The sequence below is a fragment of the Corvus cornix genome, chromosome 1, assembly GCF_000738735.6.
Source record: "Corvus cornix cornix isolate S_Up_H32 chromosome 1, ASM73873v5, whole genome shotgun sequence".
NCBI classification, from domain to species: domain Eukaryota; kingdom Metazoa; phylum Chordata; class Aves; order Passeriformes; family Corvidae; genus Corvus; species Corvus cornix.
In genome coordinates, this window is record NC_046332.1 from 785,031 (window position 1) to 802,797 (window position 17,767).

The 17,767-nt window shown below is 57.6% G+C and overlaps 3 protein-coding genes across 5 annotated transcripts; all 3 read left to right on the plus strand.

Moving 5' to 3' along the window:
- Positions 1–893: 893 nt before the first annotated feature.
- On the plus strand, positions 894–5,298 carry SPCS2 (signal peptidase complex subunit 2). The gene is made up of 5 exons (XM_039554737.1): positions 894–986; positions 2,404–2,487; positions 2,787–2,947; positions 3,961–4,095; positions 4,441–5,298. Exons 1-5 carry the CDS (start codon positions 948–950, stop codon positions 4,625–4,627), a joined length of 606 nt encoding a protein of 201 aa, XP_039410671.1. The 5' UTR covers positions 894–947; the 3' UTR covers positions 4,628–5,298.
- A 1,101-nt stretch (positions 5,299–6,399) lies between these two features.
- Positions 6,400–9,586, plus strand: NEU3 (neuraminidase 3). 3 transcript variants are annotated; one of them, XM_039554746.1, is made up of 4 exons: positions 6,400–6,728; positions 7,564–7,619; positions 7,709–7,951; positions 8,067–9,586. In XM_039554746.1, the coding sequence occupies exons 2-4, from the start codon at positions 7,593–7,595 to the stop codon at positions 9,012–9,014; spliced, it is 1,218 nt and encodes a 405-aa protein (XP_039410680.1). In that variant the 5' UTR covers positions 6,400–6,728; positions 7,564–7,592; the 3' UTR covers positions 9,015–9,586. The 3 variants fall into 3 exon arrangements, with proteins under 3 accessions (XP_039410680.1, XP_039410684.1, XP_039410695.1); XM_039554750.1 differs by lacking the exon at positions 6,400–6,728 and adding an exon at positions 6,887–6,903 and having other exon boundaries at positions 7,712–7,951; XM_039554761.1 differs by lacking the exon at positions 6,400–6,728 and having other exon boundaries at positions 7,246–7,619; positions 8,147–9,586.
- A 146-nt stretch (positions 9,587–9,732) lies between these two features.
- Positions 9,733–15,938, plus strand: P4HA3 (prolyl 4-hydroxylase subunit alpha 3). Its single transcript, XM_039564544.1, has 14 exons — positions 9,733–9,795; positions 10,308–10,696; positions 11,176–11,318; positions 11,724–11,938; positions 12,317–12,466; positions 12,564–12,615; positions 12,804–12,961; positions 13,041–13,217; positions 13,751–13,815; positions 13,979–14,138; positions 14,791–14,853; positions 15,113–15,181; positions 15,386–15,482; positions 15,680–15,938. The coding sequence occupies exons 1-14, from the start codon at positions 9,733–9,735 to the stop codon at positions 15,748–15,750; spliced, it is 1,872 nt and encodes a 623-aa protein (XP_039420478.1). The 3' UTR covers positions 15,751–15,938.
- Positions 15,939–17,767: the final 1,829 nt, after the last annotated feature.

Sequence of the window (17,767 nt, forward strand, 5' to 3'; positions counted from 1 at the left end):
CCGGGAATGCTTCCAGAGGCTGCTCAAGGACCTGTGCCTGCACCACTCCCACCCCCTCTGCTCTCACAAATACTGAGGACAGTGAGCGGTTTCCTCTGGGAATGTCTTGGCAGACCCAGGGCAACAAGCCAGACCCAATTCCCACCAAAGGGAACAGAGGTACAAAGAGGCTCATTAATAATAGGCTTGAGCAAAGACCGGTAAAAACCCATTATTTGCTCTCACTGTAGGAAGATGCATCTGCCGGGAGACCAGACTGGGGGCTGTTGTTTATTCTTTTAACATAAAACTGATACCCTACATCAAAGCAGCTAAATTGGATCAGTCCAAATGGCCATCCAGCTTAGCATCACATCTCCTGCAATGGACAACAGTGGGTTCCTTGGAATGGCGGCTGGGGCCAAGCTCTACTTGCAGGGTCTAATTAAGGAGGAATAAGCAGCATCCTCCTGACATGGCTCGACCACACAACAGGGCTGCTGTATCCTGTTGGACATCACAGAACCATAGAATAGTCAGGGCTGGAAAAGGCCTCCAAGGTCATCGCGTCCCCCAGCACTGCAAGGCCACCGCTAACCCGTGTCCCCAAGTGCCACCCTCTACCCGGCTTTAAATCCCTCCAGGTATGAGGACTCCACCACTGCCCTGGGCAGCTGTGCCAGGGCTGGATAACCCTCTCGGGATCGGACGGGGCTTGGGGCACCCTGGTCTCGTGGAAGCTATCCCTGCCCATGGCAGGGGGTGGGACTGGATGGGTTTTAAGGTCGCTCCCAGCCCAAATCCTGTGATTGCACGATACGAGCACCCGCTGCACGTCATAGGGATGGCGGGCAGGACTGCATTTCCCGGCGTGCCGCGCGGCGCGGGGGGGGTGGGACTTCCTCCCGCGCGACCAATCAGGGGCGCCCAGGTGTCGCGGGCGGGGCGGGGGCGGAGGCGGCGAGAAGATGGCGGCCAAAAGCGGCCGGAACGGGCTCCTGGACAAGGTACCGCGCGCGGGGCTCCTCCGCCGCCCCGGGCAGCGCCCCCGGGCACCGCCCCGCCGGCCCCGGGCGTCCCCCCGCCGGCCCCGGCATCCACCCTTCGCTCCTGGGCATCCCTCCCTCAGCCCTGGGCATCCATCCTTCACCCCTGGGCATCCTAAGCCTCCCCCCTTAGCCCTGAGCATCCCCATTCCTGCGTATCCTCATCCCTGAGAATCCCCCTTCTTCCCTGAGCATCCTCCCTTCAGTCCCAGTCGTCCCCCTCCAACTGCTGTAGATGCTTGTATAAGGAAAAATAAATAGTGGAAAGAATTCTACCTTATTCCCTTACGGCAAAGGGTTTGGCTTCCAATTACTACGTGTGCTGATTAACCCTGGAAGAAAATGCTTGAAAAAGCAGCCACCTAAAATAATTTGGTACCGTGCGCTGATGTGAGAGCTGTGTCCTAGTTCTCCATGATTTTAGATCCTTGTGGCCGGTGCTTTTGTGCCTCATAAACCTCGTGGACACGCAGTGACATTCACTGTGTGCCTTGTAATTCCCACGTGCCGGGCCTGGGGGATAACTGGGGCGTTTTTCCCTGTGCAGCTGCAGGGGAAGCAGATCGAGTTTTACATCATATTTTAAAGTGGTTTTTTTCTCCTTCCTGTGGAGGGCAAGGAGCTCTTTGGGCTGGTAGTTAATCAATCCAGCTTGGGAGCTTCCAGAGCAGGAAAATAACACCAGTGAAATTGAGGATTGCTTTACTGGCAGCTACAATTCCAGCTCCAGTCACTCAACTGTTTGAAATAAGGGATGACTTAGGATAGTCAGGACTCGAACTGATGTGTCACCAAAAAATAATGTAGTTCAGGAGAAGGTGGATGCCTTGGAAAAGCTGAGCTGTTGTATATGGGAATTGTTACTGGGGAGAGAGCCATTCCTGCAGAAGATTTGAATATGGAAGAGTGACAGAGTGCTTTGCTGTTGTTCCGGAGGATGGTTTTAACTGAAATTCCTTGTTTGTGCCTTTTATTTCTCCCCTTGTACAAAGCTAGTTGGGGGTTCTTGAAATTTTCCTCCATCCCCCAAGAGTCTGTGCGTAGCGGTGTGGCTGGAATGTAGGAGTCCATCCAAAGGCAGGAATTCAGCCCAACTGTCACTGCCTGGGGGTGGCAGCAGGAGCAGCAAATGTAGAAGCAAAATTAGTAAACCTGGTGGTGTCAGAGCCACCTCAAGCCTGTGACAAGAGGTGTGAGCTGAAACCTGCCCAGGGGCCGGGTACAGCGCTGCTCCGGCGGCTTCTGGGTGCGGATTTGTGTCCTGCCAGGTCTTCCCAAACAGGCAGCCGCTTTCTGGTTTGCCTCCTGTCTTGTGCTCACGACAGGAACAAGCACGGGGGGACCACATTCCCCTCACCGCCTTTGGTTTCCATTGCAGTGGAAGATTGATGACAAGCCAGTAAAAATTGACAAATGGGATGGTTCAGCTGTGAAAAATTCCTTGGACGACTCTGCCAAAAAGGTGCGTTCTCTCTCTGCTGAGTTGTTCCTCTTGGGAAACTCTGTGATTTTCTGCTCTGCTTTTTGGGGGTTGGTTGTGCCCATATCCATGCTGGGTCTGTGGCATCTCTTGTGATTCCCTCGTGTTTGTGCTTAATCAGGATCAATTATCAGGTGCCTGACGCAGACATTAATTCCCCATAAACTTTCTGCTCGGTTTACCTGTGCCACTGGGATTGTTTCCTTCAAACCCTTCTCTGAAACAGTGTGTCAAAGTCCTGAAAAACGCCCAACAGACTCAGCTGCCTGTTTCTCCCACAGGTCCTCCTGGAGAAGTACAAATATGTGGAAAATTTCCGTTTGATCGACGGCCGCCTCATGATCTGCACAATCTCTTGTCTCTTCGCCATCGTTGCTTTGATTTGGGATTACCTGCACCCTTTTCCTGAATCCAAACCTGTTCTTGCCTTTTGTGTTGTCTCATATCCTTTACAGATCTTATCTTGGTTACCCCAAAAGGGTTTTATTTTCCACAAGAACAAAAGCCTTCGGGATATTCCCATTTTCAGGCCTGTGGGAATTATGCTTCCTGTCGTGTGGAGATCAGCTGACAATCAGACAGTTTTCATGTGATAGGGAAATTCCTGCCTGTCTGGGTGCAATGCCCCTAAATTTGGGTGATCTGAGGGCAGATCCGTTTTTCATTCTATCCATAGTCTGGTTACAGACATGTTTGCTTTTCCCTAATACCATAGGTCAGATACTGAGAGGGGAAAGAGGGAATTCCTGCCAGCAGCTCTCTGCAGAGGGATCTGGACAGGCTGAATCCATGGGCTGAGGTCACTCTGTGAGGTTCAGCAAAGCAAAGGATTAGTGGTGGCCTTGGCAGGAGGAATGGTGGACTCGGGGAGTGCTTGGACTCCGTGGTCTCAGAGGCCTTTTGCAACCTAAACAATTCTGTGATCCTAAGGGGTTTCATTGTTCCAGGCTGTTCTGGGTGTCTTCCAGAACAAATGGGTGATTTGTCTTGCAGCACTTGAAATTACTTAATTCCGAAAATGGGGAAGAGGAATTGCTTGGTCTGTGCTTAGGAGGAATGCCCAGCAACTCCTTCTGTGGCTTGTTCAGTCTCAGTTTTTCCCACTATCTCCCAACAAATGTTAGGGAATCCCAGACTGGTTTGTATGGAAGGGGGCCTTAAAGTTCATCCAGTTCCACCTCCTGCCATGGGTAGGGACCCCTTCCACTATCCCAGGTTGCTCCAATCCCCGTCCAGCCTGGCCTTGGACACTTCCAGGGAGTGAATAATAAATTATTCAAGTTCAAATTAATTACTTCATTTCTCATGCTAATGAAGCATCAGCCAAACGTCCTGTTCGGAATTAAAGTGTCACGAGAGGTGGTTAAACAATGTGTCTGAGGGGATCCAAGCGACTTCTCTGCCTAATTTCTGCTTCTCCTTGCACCTTCTTAATTTCCTTGACTTTCTCCGCACGTATTTTGTGATGATGGGAATCCTGACCATTTATACCTCGTACAAAGAGAAGAGCATTTTCCTGGTGGCTCACAGGAAGGACCCGGCGGGGATGGATCCCGACGACGTCTGGCAGCTCTCCTCCAGCCTCAAACGGTACCAGCTGCTCCAGCAGCCCTGGCTTAGCCAGCGGGCACCACTGCCCTCCCTCCCTCGCCAGAGATCACCCTAAACACTGCCTTTTCCTTTGAAACCTGCAAATCCATTCTGCTCCATCAAAGTCCATGTCCCAGTCTAGGAACGGGAGCGGCTCCAAGTGGTTTTCTGCCACAAACGTTCACATTTCGCTTCTCTTTAAGGCAGGGGATAAAAGCCTTTAGTTGTGTTAATTGTGAGTGCCCAGGTGGGACCTCCAGTCCGGGAGGGTTTTCCCCTTAAACAAGAGGGGGATTTCTGTCCCGACTGGGATCCTGCTCTGAGGTCTGTCTTCCCCTCGCGCAGGTTCGATGACAAGTACACCCTGAAGCTGACGTTCATCAGCGGGAAAACCAAACAGCAGAGGGAAGCCGAGTTCACCAAATCCATCGCCAAGTTCTTCGATAACAACGGGACGTTAGTCATGGAGGCCTACGAGCCAGAGGTGTCCAAGCTGCACGACAGTCTGGCCCTGGAGAGGAAAACAAAATGATTCGGACCCCGCCCGCCTCCCGGGAGCCTGCTAAATTAACACCAATAAAGTCAAATGGCAAAGAAAGTGAATCATGGCCTCTCTTTTTGTCCTGAAGTCCTATTGCATTTTGCATAAGCAGGAATTTTAATCTTGGACCCAAGATTTGTTGAAGCTCATGGCTAAGCTTGGTCTGTGTGCCTGCCTTCCTGGCTCTGAGGCGGACCCCAAAGTTGGATTTTGGGGAGCCCCGGGAGGAGAAACACATCACCAATGCTGCCCCAGCATCCTCTGCTTTTCCTGGCACTGCTTTATCACATGGCTCTGTGTCCAGGGGGTTTTACCAATCCCACCTTTCTGTTTTGTGTTAGGAGTTCAGGACAAAACCCTTCTGTGAAACAACCGTCCCCTCGCAAACAAGTTTGCTTTATTTTTGTATTTATCTAATTGGGGGTAGAGGATTGTTTTATATAAAAACCTTTTATGTGTTGGGGGGGAGAATCAAATATGCTACTTCTGTGTGCTCAGCCACGAAGCTTCCCAGAAAGTGTAAAAGATTTTCCAAGCTGTGTCTGTCTGTCCCGCGGTTCCCTTGTGGCATCTCCTGTTCCACACGTCCCTTCTATAAACTGGCATTTTTTAAAAGAGAGATTTTTTTGGGTTGTTTTTTCAATAAAAGGGAAGAACAGACATCAAATGTGTCCTGGAGCATCTCTGGGGTGTTTCATGGCTGGGGAGGGAATCCCAGTTCACAGAATTTTCAGGGTTGGAAGAGTCCTGGCATTCCCCCAGCACCACCACAATCTTGTCACCTAAACCTCGTCCCCAGGTGCCACATCCAGGCTCCAGCGTTTCACCCAGCGAACAATGCACCCACCTGGGCCCAGGGACTTGGGGATGACCATTCCTTCAGGATTTGTGAGGCTTCATTCATCTCCCCATGACTGACTTCCAGCCATGGGAGCTGGATATCCTGAGGTTTGGTATTAAAGACTGAGGAAAGGAGACATTAAATACCTCTGCCTTTCCTCCCCCCCCAGAAACAGTGCTACCTTCCACATCCAGTAAAGGATGGAGACACTTAGCCCTCCTGTCACTCCCAGTGGATTTAGAGACACCTTTTTTGTTGTCTTTAACTTCAGTGGCCAAATTAAGCTCCAGTTTGGCTTTGGCCCTTCTCATTTTCTCCCTATATAACCTCACACCATCCTCGTGGTCCCTCCAGGTTTCCTGCCCTTCCTTCAAGAACTGATACACTCTCTTTTTTCCCCTGAGCTCCACCCCAAGTTCCCTGTTCAACCAGGACAGGCTTTCTCCTATGTCCCATGGGCACAGGCTGCTCCTCATGCTTTAGGATTTCCTTCTTCAAGCACGTCTGGCCTTCCTGGACTCCCTTGCCCTTCAGGACTGACTCCTGTGTAAACCACACCACAGTCAAAAATCCCAAAATTCCACCGATGGCACCAGCCTCTAGGCCATGTATTAATCAGGGTGGGTTTCCTCTTTTCCTGTTCCTTTCAGTATTCCCCCCGGTACTGAAGGAATTGAGGACACGACCTGTGCACCTGCTCCTTTGTCCAATTGTCCCCGTGCCCTGAAGTCCCTTTGCATTCTCCCAGGTCTTTTTCCTTCATCTCATCTCTGCCAACAGCAACAGTGGCTAACAGTCAGAGGCGGCACAGATCACAGAGTTTCCTATTACTGTCCCTTCTCTGGGCCCCAGGGACAGAGCAGACTTCCCTGTGGGACGGCTCTGGTTGGCTTATCACGGCCTCCGTTCCCTCGGAAGGCAGTGGATAAAGATGACTCATTTTGATCTTGTAGAGCTGGTTGGGCTTGGCTGGCTCACCCCAGGGAACCCCCAGATGGACCTTCATGATTTTCCTCCCTCTCCACATCCATTCCATAGGAGCACCTGGGAAGGCAAGGGCGGCCGGGAGGGGACTCTCCTGGCACCTCAAGCAGGGTCCTGCCTCCATCCCTTCTCTTGGCTCCCCTCCTGCCTGTTGGGGAGAGGGTCGGCAGCGGCTCCACCAGTCAATCTCCTCCTGATATTCCACCATTCCAGTTGCCCCGTAGGAGCGCCGGAGCCTCAGCACATCGCCTGCTCACACCTGCACAGGTATTGTCCCTGCTGCCCTCGGGCACCGGCGCCAGGCTCCGGTATCCCGACAGCTGGATCCCCGCCCGCTTCCTTGGCCCCGCCGAGCGCCTGATCCGGCCCCCCCGCTCCGGGAGCTGCAGGAAGAGGCGGAGCGGGGCGGCCGCGGCGCGGCGGCGGCGGCGGGAGGAGCGGGGTCTGCGGGGATGGGGGGGATGGGGGGATGCGGGAATGCGGAGAGGGGGGAGTGCGGGGATGGAGAGAATGCGGGAGAGGGGAATGCGGCGGGGGTCGCGGCACGGAGGGGATAGGGGGTCGGTGCTTGCAAGGTGTAGGAGGGTCAGGGGACTGGGACTGGGGGGTCACGGGGGGCTTGGTGCATGCGGGGTGTAGAGGAGTAGGGCTGTGGGGGTGTCGGGGGGTACACGGGGAGAAGCTGGGTATTGCAGGTGGATCGGGGGGATCAGTGCCTGCGGGGGTGAAGGGGGGTCAGGACACGTGACGGGGGATGCACGGAGGGAATGTCTGTCCCTGGGGAGGTCAGTGCATGCTGGGGTGTAGGGGGTTTGTGGGTGAGCGTAGGTGCGTAGGGAGATTGGGGGTGCATGGAGAGTGAAGGGGTGCATGGGCACAGGGACTCTGGGCTAGGGACACCGGGGGAGCTGAAGGGAGTGGGAGCTTGGGGGTCCTGGTGTAGTGCAGGAGGTGCACAGCCCTTGGGAACAGCCTGGACGTGGGCACCGTGGGTGAAGCAGGGGAGCCTGTGCAGTGCAGGGGAACAGCACGGACGGGCAGGAAAGCGGGTGTGACCCCACCGAGAGGCTCTGCTCTCATCCCCCTCTCCCACCCTGCTCAGGCCCCAGCGGGAACCTCAGGGAGGCCACCATGTCCCAGGCCACCACCTGCCTCAAGGTGAGCCTCCATCCCTATCCCCTCGTAGCGGCCACCCCTTCCTTTTGCCAAGATTTAACCCTTTACATCTGACTTTCTCACTCTTCCAGCAGCAGGGGGACGGTGGGGAGAGCCCCCCACCACTGCCACCACCACCGGGATCCCCGCATGTTTTCCCTCGGGAGACGCTCTTCCGACAGGCAGGTGGGGTCACCTACCGCATCCCGGCTCTGCTCTACGTCCCCCCGGATGATTCCTTCCTGGCCTTTGCCGAGAAGCGCTCCTCGGCCCGGGACGAGGATGCCAAGTACCTGGTGCTGCGGCGGGGCCGCCGGCACGGCTCCTCGGTCAAGGTAAAAATCTCCCCGGGCTGTAGGAACAAGAGATGGGGGCGATGCCGGGTGACTCCAGGGTGCAGCGACAGCGGTGCATCCCGTGGCTGAGCCCCGTTTTCCTCCTTGCCGGCAGTGGGGTCTCATGGAGGAGCTGTCGGCATTGGCTCTGCCCGGCCACCGCACCATGAACCCCTGTCCTCTCTACGACGCCAGGAGCGGCACCGTCTTCCTCTTCTGCATCTGCGTGGAGCAGGGAAAGACGGAGCGATGCCAGATCCTGAGCGGCTGCAGCGCCGCGCGCCTCTGCTTCGCCACCAGCGCCGACGGCGGCCGCGGCTGGACCGCGCTGCGGGACGTGACGGACGAAGCCATCGGTGCCGACCTGTCCCGGTGGGCCACCTTCGCCGTGGGGCCGGGCCACGGGGTACAGCTGGACTCGGGGCGGCTGGTGGTGCCGGCCTACACCTACTACGTGCACGGGTGCCTGTGCGGGGCCGTGCGGCTGCCGTGCTTCACCCGGCAGCATTCCCTCGTCTTCTACAGCGACGACGGCGGGCGCCACTGGCACAAGGGTGCCCTGCTGGGCGGAGAGCGGACGGGCGAGTGCCAGGTGGCCGAAATCCGCGGCGCCCAGCAGCCCCTGCTGTACTGCAGCGCCCGTGCGCCGCGGGGCTGCCGGGCCGTGGCGCTCAGCTCCGACCGCGGGCTGCGCTTCGAGCGGCCGGCGCGGTGCGAGGCGCTGGGCGAGCCGCCGCGGGGCTGCCAGGGCAGCGTGGTCAGCTTCGCCGCGCCCGCCCGCGCCGCCCAGGCGCCCACCTGGCTACTGTACTCCCACCCCACCGACCGGCACCGCCGGCGCGATTTGGGCCTCTATGTCAACCCCTCGCCGCTGGACGGGGCGGGCTGGCGGCGCCCGTGGCTGCTGCACACGGGGCCGGCCGGCTATTCCGACCTGGCCGTCTGCCCCGGCGGCGTTTTTGGGTGCTTGTTCGAGTGCGGCGCCAGCAGCGCCTGCGAGGAAATCACCTTCTGCCTCTTCATCCTGGACCCCTCTGGCGATCAGAACCTCACGGCTTCCTAAAATAGACCCATTTTAGGCAGTGCAGTCACTCCTGAGCATCGGCAGCCGGATCCAGTGAGCACGGCAGTGCCGAGACCTCACCAGGATATTTCAGCTACATCAGGAGACTCAGCACCGTGTACCTTTTATTTATTTACGGCTTTTTAATCACCCGTCAGATGTTGTCGGTGACCTGCGGCAGTGGAGGATCTGCTCTGGTCCGAAATGCCGCTGTTTCTCAAAAATCAGCATTTTTTGCCTGGTAGCATCAGAAAAGCAGAAGGTGCCAGCAAGAGCAGCTGGTTCCCTGAGGAAAAAGTACCCAAAAATCTTGCTTTAGTTAAAAACATTCCAGTTCCTTTGTTCCTGCAGGTGGCAGATAATTCCCAGTTTTTACCTTTTTTTATCCTGTTTTCTTCACTTGCCAGCTTCAGACTGAGTTACTCCCTGCCTCCTAGGGAAAGGTGCTCAAATCTTGGGATGGGGGGTGTTTCATTCTGCTCTATAGGGAACGGGCTGTAGCATCCCGACAGTGACAGTGACCTCACATCCCTGTGCTGCTGTCAAATAAAATCCTCCCAAAATATAAGAAATCCAGTCAATACTGGGAAAATCCCAACGGAGCTGACCCTGCCCCGCAAGGATGTAGGATGGCCCTGAGCGTGGCACCTCCCACTCCATCCTGGTGCTATGTTTGGGGTATGAGAGGCAGGATGGGGACAGGATGGGAGCAGACACGATGACTGCAAGGCAGGGCAAGAACAGGCAGGATGGGCAGAAGATCAAATCGGGACGGGCGCAGGCAGGATGTGGACAGGGACGGGCAGGATGGGAGCAAGATGGAATGGGGACAGGCAGGATGGGGCCAGACAAGAGAGGGACAGAAGACAAAATGGGGACAGACAGGAGGGAGACAGGCAGGATGCAGCTGGGGACAGAGCAGGATGGGGCCAGGGCAGAATGGGGAAAGGGGCAGGGACAGGCAAGATGAGGCTGGGGCAGGACAGGGACAGATAAGAGGGGGACAAGCAGGATAGGGACAGAGGGGCAGGGATGGGGACAGGGACAAGCAGGACGGGGACCAGCACCACACCGCCCTCCCCAGCCAGCGTGGCGGATCCGGGGCACCCCCCCCACCCCTTTTCCCCCCAAAGGCGGGGCCTCTCCGCCCCTTTTCCCCCGGCTTCTCCCGGCGGCGGCGGCGGCGGCCGGATGCGGGCGCTGAGGCTGGGGAGTGCTGGGGGTAATTGGGGATATTTGGAGCACTGGGGCCACTGAGGATACTGGGGGCACCGGGGATACTGCGGGTACTAGGGGCACTGCTGGGGACTAGGGGCGCTGAGGGTACTGGGGACACTGGGAGCGCTGAGGGTGCTGGTGGCGTTGCTGGGACAGGAGACACTCTGGGTACTTGGAGCACGGCGAGCGCTTGGGATACGGGGTGTTCTGGGGGCGCTGCTGGGACTGGGGGCGCTGGGGGCAGTGGAGGTACTGGGGATTCTTGGAGCACTGGGGGCGCTGGGAACACTGGGGGCGCTGGGGGTGCTGGGGGCGCTGCTGGCGCTGCTGCCGCCCCCCGCCCCGGCCGAGACGTTCTCTGCGATGCTGAGCGTGCGGGGAGCGCTGGGCGCCGAGCGCCGCCTGCTCCGCCGGCTCCGCTCCTACCTGCGGGACGAGAGCTCCCGCCTGCGCCGCCTCCGCAGGTACCGGCACCCCCCAACCGCGCCGCGGCCACGGGTGGGGCACCCGCAGCATCCGCTCTCCTCCAGCCACCCATCCCGCCCCCCAGCCCCAGGGGTGGGTGATTCCCTGGCTACGAGGAGGGGTTAACCCATCCCCACCTTCCCCGCAGCACCCAGTTTTTGGGGGTGGCCCTAAATAAGAGGATGGTGGGAGGATGGGAAGCTCAGACCGGACAGACCTCACGCCCCACTTCCCCCAGCCGTCCCCCGGGAGGGGGACATGGTTCCCCCACCCACGGAGATCTGGGTCGCAGCATCCCCAGGGCACGGGCCATTCCCACACACCCACCAGGGATGGGGTCAGACAATCCCTCCGCTCTGGCTTGGCCAAAGAGTGGACACTGAGGCAAAGCTGCCCAACAATGGGGAGGACTCAGCCCCCACCCAGGTGGTGACAACACTGAGGAGCATCAAAGTGTCCCCCAGTGGGTGCCTTGTAGGTTCTACGAGAAGGTCCAGGCGCTGCACCAGGACCCCAAGGCCTCGGTGGAGAACCCCTTGCTGGCCTTCAGCCTCATCAAACGCCTCCACTCTGACTGGCCCAACGTCATCTACAGCGACGAGGTCACCAGGAACACTCAGGGTACGGGGAAGATGCTCAGCCGTGTGTCCCCTCTGTCACCTGAGCAGAGCCAGGAGGTGGTAGGGAGAGGATGGAGGACCAGGAGAATTGATAGAAGAGTGGAACATGTGGAAGAACAGGAGAACGGATGGAGAGCAAGGGTCAATGGGTAGAGGAACAGGAGAAGGGATGGAGGAGACAGGGAATAGATGGAAGGCCTGGGGAATGGGTAGAGAAGCAAGAAAATTGTTGGAGGAGCAGAATGGATGGAGGAGCAAGGGAACAGATGGAGATGGAGAACAGGTGTAGGAGCAGGGGAACGGATGGAGGAGCAGGACGTGGGGTGCCCAGGGAGAAGAGACGATAAGGGCGGTTGCACCTCAGAATTTTGTTTATCCCTCCCCATACCTCCTTCCCACCCTGCAGCACTCCATGCTGGCCTCGAGGAGGTAGAGCAGGAGCTGCCTGGAACTGAGGACCTGGATGGGGCAGCCAGGGCTCTGATGCGGCTGCAGGACGTCTACGCACTCAGCGTCAGGGGCTTGGCCAAAGGCGTCTTCCAGAGAGCCGGGCACCCGCCTCTCTACAGCCCCGGCCGGCGCGTCTCCCTCTCTGCCGACGACTGCTTCCATGTGGGAAAGGTGAGGGGAAACCCCATAAAGCTCCACAAAGCTTCTCCAGCCCGGGATGTTTCTTCCACAGGAATAGACACTGAGGGTTCTTTACATGGGATGAGATGGAAGTGCAGGTGCAAATGGGGATGGAGATTGAGATGGGGATGGAACAGGAAAGGAAGGGATGGGACAGGATGGGGATGATGTGGGAGGGAATGGGGATGGAGATGGCAATAGGAAAGTGACGCATGTCATGGTACAGGATGGGGGGTGATTGCAATGGGATGGCATGACATGGCATGAGGGGATAGGATGGGATGGGATGGGATGGGATGGGATGGGATGGGATGGGATGCAGGCCAGGCTGGCCCAGCTGGCAGGTGCAGGGGATGTGTTGCCTCGCAGGTGGCCTATGACACAGGTGACTATTACCACTCCATTGCGTGGCTGGAGGAGGCTGTCAGCCTCTTCCGCCTCTCCTATGGCAGCTGGAACCTGGAGGACCGGAGCAGCCTGGAGGATGCTCTGGACCATCTGGCCTTCTCCTACTTCATGGTACAGCCATGAGTCCCCTCCCCATTGCCAGTGTCCAGCAGAGCCAGACCATGGGTGGGAGGATGGATGTTCATGGAGTCTCCACTCCCCTATCCAGGCTGGAAACATCTCTCATGCCTTGAGCCTCTCCAGGGAGTTTCTCCGCTATGGTATGTGGGACAACCCTGGATGCAGCAGGAAGAGGGGAAAGATTTTGGGATTTCCCCATCACCTCTTCATGGCAACAGCCTCCCTCACCCCATTTCTTGCCCCATGTGGGGTAATTCTCCCGGGACTGATGCCGGGGAAGGGGGTTGATGGGGACGCGGCATTCGGGGTGACACCACCTCCCCGGCAGATCCCAGTAACCAAAGGGTGTCGAGGAACGTGGCCAAGTACAAGAAGCTGCTGGAGATGGGGACGGGGGCAAGTGCCAGCCCCCTACAACGCCCCAACAGCACCCGCCTGCAGAGCCGTGATGCCTACGAGGAGCTGTGCCAGCGCCCCAGGGGGCAGGTGGGACTGGCAGGGGTGCCATGGTCCCCAGTGCCGCTGTTCCCCCCCTCACAGCCTCCTTGGTCCCCTTTCTCCCCAGCCAGCCCCAGAGCGGCTCCTGCACCTCGGCTGCTCCTATGAGACCAACAGCAGCCCCTACCTCCTCCTCCAGCCTGCCAAGAAGGAGATGGTCCGGATCCAGCCCTATGTGGCTCTGTACCATGATTTCATCACCGATGCTGAGGCTGAGACCATCAAGGGGTTGGCAGGGCCCTGGGTGAGCTGTCCCCGTCTCCAGGGATGTCCCTTTCCTGCAGCAGGGTGCCCCAGGAGATCCTGATCCAGGGTGAATGCAGAGATAGGAGAGGTTTTAAGGCCAAAGCCTCCTCCAGGGAGTTCAGATGGGACAGGGCTTGGAGCAACCTGGTCTAGTGGAAGGTGTCCCTGCCTATGGCAGGGGGGTGGTACTGGATGATCTTGGAAGGTCCCTTCCAACCCAAACCAGTCTAGGATTCTGTGAGACCCCGGGGATGATGACCCCAGCTCCATCTGAGCCCCCCAAAAGATTTTTTGGAAGAAACCAGGTCCACGGATACACCTAAACCGCTTCCCAACCAGGCTTGACTTGATGATACGTACTGCATTGCCTCCACCTGCTGCCACTGCTTCCCTCACCCCAGCGGGACCCCTTGGGGTGGGATGTTTGGCAACCAGCTGGTACAAACCCACCAACTTCAACCCTGACCATGGCCCCTGCTTGGTGTGAGGGTCCCCATGTGTAGCAACATGCATCCCCCATGTGTCCTTCAGCTGCAGAGATCCGTGGTTGCCTCTGGGGAGAAGCAGCAGAAAGCCGAGTACCGGATAAGCAAGAGGTAGTAGCCACCCCTCCCTTGTCCTCCGGCCAGCGGGACCACCGTGGCTGCATGGCCACCTCTGAGTGGCCATGCTGGGAGGCCTGGCTCCTCCAGCAGTGCCCTGAGGGTAAAGCCCAGCCACGCATGAATTCGGGGGGCTGAACATGGGGTGGTCCCACAGTGCCTGGCTGAAGGACACGGCTGACCCAGTGGTGCGGGCGTTGGATCAGCGCATCGCTGCTGTCACTGGCCTGGACCTGCGGCCACCCTACGCCGAGTACCTGCAGGTGGTCAACTACGGCTTGGGAGGCCACTACGAGCCACACTTCGACCACGCCACGGTCAGGGAGCTGCTAGGGTGGGCTGTGGGGGAACCATGGGGTGACGCCCAGGGTGGTGCTCCTGGGGAGGACTCTAGGATGCTCCTGGAGGTGGTTCATGGGGTGGACTCAGGGGTGGTCCCTGGGATGTTCCTGGGTATGGACCCTGGGCTGGCCTTTGAGGTGATTCCTCAGATGTTCCTGAAGAAGAACTCTTGGGTAGTCCCTCAGATATTCCTGGAGATGGGCCCTGGGATGTTCCTCATGATGCCCCTGGGATGGTACCCAAGGGAAGACCCTGAATGGTTCCTGGGGGTGTCCCCATGGTGATCCCTGGGTTATTCCCCAAGATGTTCCTAGTGATGGACCCTGGGATGGCCCCTGGCAGGGGTAGGATAGGTGGTCCCAGGATGGTGGTCCCTGGGTGGCTGCCTGGGGTATTCCTTGGAGGGGAAGGAAGGAGGGAGGGAGGGGGGAAGGAGGTAAGGGAAGGCAGGCAGGCAGGAAGGAAGGAAGGAAGGGAAAAGAAGGGAAAGGGAGGGATTTTCCAGGGGGGAGCAGGGTGGGGCAGCTTAGAGCTGCTGGGGTGTGAGGTGCGCCTGGGCTGGGCTGTGTCAGTGTAGGACTGACTGTCCCCATGGGACTGACCACCCCACCTCCCCTTTTGGAGCAGTCCAAGAAGAGCCCCCTGTACAGAATGAAGTCAGGCAACAGGATCGCCACAATCATGATCTATGTGAGTCCTCCCTCATTTCCAGGCCTGGAGAGACGGCACTGGCTTGGTCCTCAGGGTATGGGATGGGTAAGGGCAGCCCTAAAACACTGCAGTGGGTGGGAAATGCCAGTGCCTGTGGAGTATTCAGGAGTTTGTGCTGTGGCAAAGTGAGGGGAACAGAGCTGGGGCCCAAGGGAGGTTTTGTGCCTCAGTTTCCCTGTGCAAAGGAGCATCACAGGGAAAGGGGGATCCATGGCTCCTATTTGTGGTCCTTTTCCAGCTGAGTGCAGTGGAGGCTGGAGGCTCCACTGCTTTCATCTATGCCAACTTCAGCGTGCCCGTGGTCAAGGTGAGGGGGACATGTGGAATCGCTGGAAGCAGGGAAGTGAGGATGCTGCTCTCTGTATCTCAGCTCTTGCAGGGAATTGTGGTCAAGCCTCTCCTGACGCCAATCCCCAGCCCCGGGGCTCCCTAATCTCTTTTAGGGTGCCAAAATCGAGTCTTGGGGACCCCAGCTCTGTTTTAGGGTGCCAAACCCATCTCTGCTCCACAGAATGCGGCTCTTTTCTGGTGGAACCTGCGGAGGAACGGGAATGGTGACGGGGACACCCTCCACGCCGGCTGCCCCGTCCTGGCCGGGGACAAGTGGGGTGAGAGACGCTACCAGGTGTCACCCCAGGGTCACACGGGGTTGGAGGGACAGCTCCACCGGCAGGGAGGCAAGGGGGGCTGGGAATGCCCAGATATCCTGGATAACAAGGAAGAAGTTCACCGATACCAATGCAGGGTTAGAGAAGGGTGCAGAGGGATGGGAACAGACAGAGGTCGGTGTCCTTGTCTGTTCCAGTGGCGAATAAGTGGATCCATGAACACGGGCAGGAGTTTCGGCGGCCCTGCAGTGCTGACCCACAGGACTGAGCCGCCGTAGGATCACAGATGTGACATCTGCAGGTGGCAAAGCCACCCCGGCACAGCGTGGCCCCAAGGGCGGAGCAAGGGAGGGAGGAAGGGAGGGAAGGGGGTAGCAGCGGAGCAGGGAGTGATCGGGAGAGGCATTTGCTCGACCACGGCCAAACTGGGTGGAAATAAAGTCAAAAGAGACTAAACTGGAGTCTGTTCTGGGATGCCAAACGCTATCCCTGGGGCTCCCATCTGTTTTGGAATGCCAAAATCCAGTCTCGGGGAGAAGGCAGCTCCTTCCAGCCGTCCTAGGCACACCCCCCCCCCCCCCCCCCCCCGCCTGCCTGCAGACAAGTTCCCTTTCTCCACCTTGACCGCAGCTCCTACGTGACTGGAAGGCAAAGAGCCGGCGGCCGGGATGCCCGGCAGCGCACGGAGATCGGGCCGGAGCCCACGCTGAGCCCCGGCACTTCCCGTGGGCGACAGCCCGGCTGAATGAGGGTCACGCTGGAGGGGACACCTCTGGCACAGCAGCTCCCCAGCCCTACCCCGCCTCATTGTCCTGGGTGGTTTCCTATTCCCTGGTCCTTGCTCTGTGCGCAGCGATGGTGCTGTAGAGATTTCCCATTCCCTGGTCCTTGCTCTGTGCGCAGCGATGGTGCTGTAGAGATTTCCCATTCCCTGGTCCTTGCTCTGTGCCCAGCGATGGTGCTGTCGAGGTTTCCCATTCCCTGGTCCTTGCTCTGCGCGGGTTTATTCAAAGCCTCAGGCCTCAGGTGTCCGGTGCCGTGCGGGCGGGGCTCTCTTCGCTTGCTTGGCTAGCCTGGGTTTTGTTAGCTTAGGCAAGAAGGTGTTTTTTTTTTTTTTTCCTTTTTTTCTGGCTTTGGAGACTGTAGGAGCAATCCTTCGGCAGCTTTTTTTTTTCCCCCTGAACTGTTCGGTTTGGTTTTGGTCCGAGATCGGAGTCGACGGGACGAGCGTCGGCCGGGGACCGGCGGGACGGAGAGGGGCCGCTCCGCCCCGGCCCCAGAGCTCGGGACAGCCGAGCCAACGAGAGAAAGGACACCAAATCCACCGGCTTCATCTGCTGTGAGGAGGGGACCCACGCCAGGGATTCACCAGGTTCCCATCTGTTTTGCCTGTTTTTGCTGCGTGAACCCTTTGGTTTTTTTCCTTCCCTGAGACAGGAGCCGGCGCCATTTTTTTTTCTTCTCCAGCACGTTGCGCCGTCGTGGTTTTTTTTCCTTTCCCTGACATTTTGTTGTTGTTTTGGGGGGGTTTTAGTTGCTTTTTTTTGTTTGGTTTTTTTTTGTTGTTGTTGTTGTTTGTTTGTTTTGGGAGGAGGGGTTGGTTTGTTTTTGGTTTTGGTGGTTTTTATCCGGTGTGTGTGGGTATGGGGGGTGGGGGGGCGGCGGTGGTAAGGTCGGACAATTCAATATCTGGCATTTATTCATTTTCTTTTTCCGCGCCGTGTGGGCACTCTGTCAATAAACGATTGGGGGGTTTTCACTAGTGTTAATCTCCTATTGGCAGAAAGGGATTGTTGGAACCCCTTTTTTTTTAGATGAAACACTCATTCCAGAGCGTTTTTCTCCTAAACTTGTCTCTAAACCGAGACACTCATCTAGGTGACATTTGGATGAGATTCAAATCCTCCAGGATGGAAACCCAGCTTCCCAGGGAGGTCTAAGTCACCATGTCACCTGTTGGCCTCTATCCCAGCTTGCAGGAAAAGGACAAAAAATCGGGGAGGGGGATAGAAACGGCAGGCAGACCTCTCCCAAGGCTCTCCTGCTTGCTTTGGGTTCAAAAATGTGCGTTTATCACTCCTTGGCTGTGTTCATCCAGCCGTGGATTAACCTTTCCGTAGGCACACAGGGATAGGGGGTGAGCTGCAAGGAGCATTTGGGCAGGACAGCAGGAGCTGGAGCACTGGGAAGAGGCTCCAGCAGCCCTTTGGGGTTGTTAAACCTGCCTGAATGTAAAACAGCCTGGAAGATTTCCAGTTTCTCCCAGTTCCTGCTTTTCAGCCAGG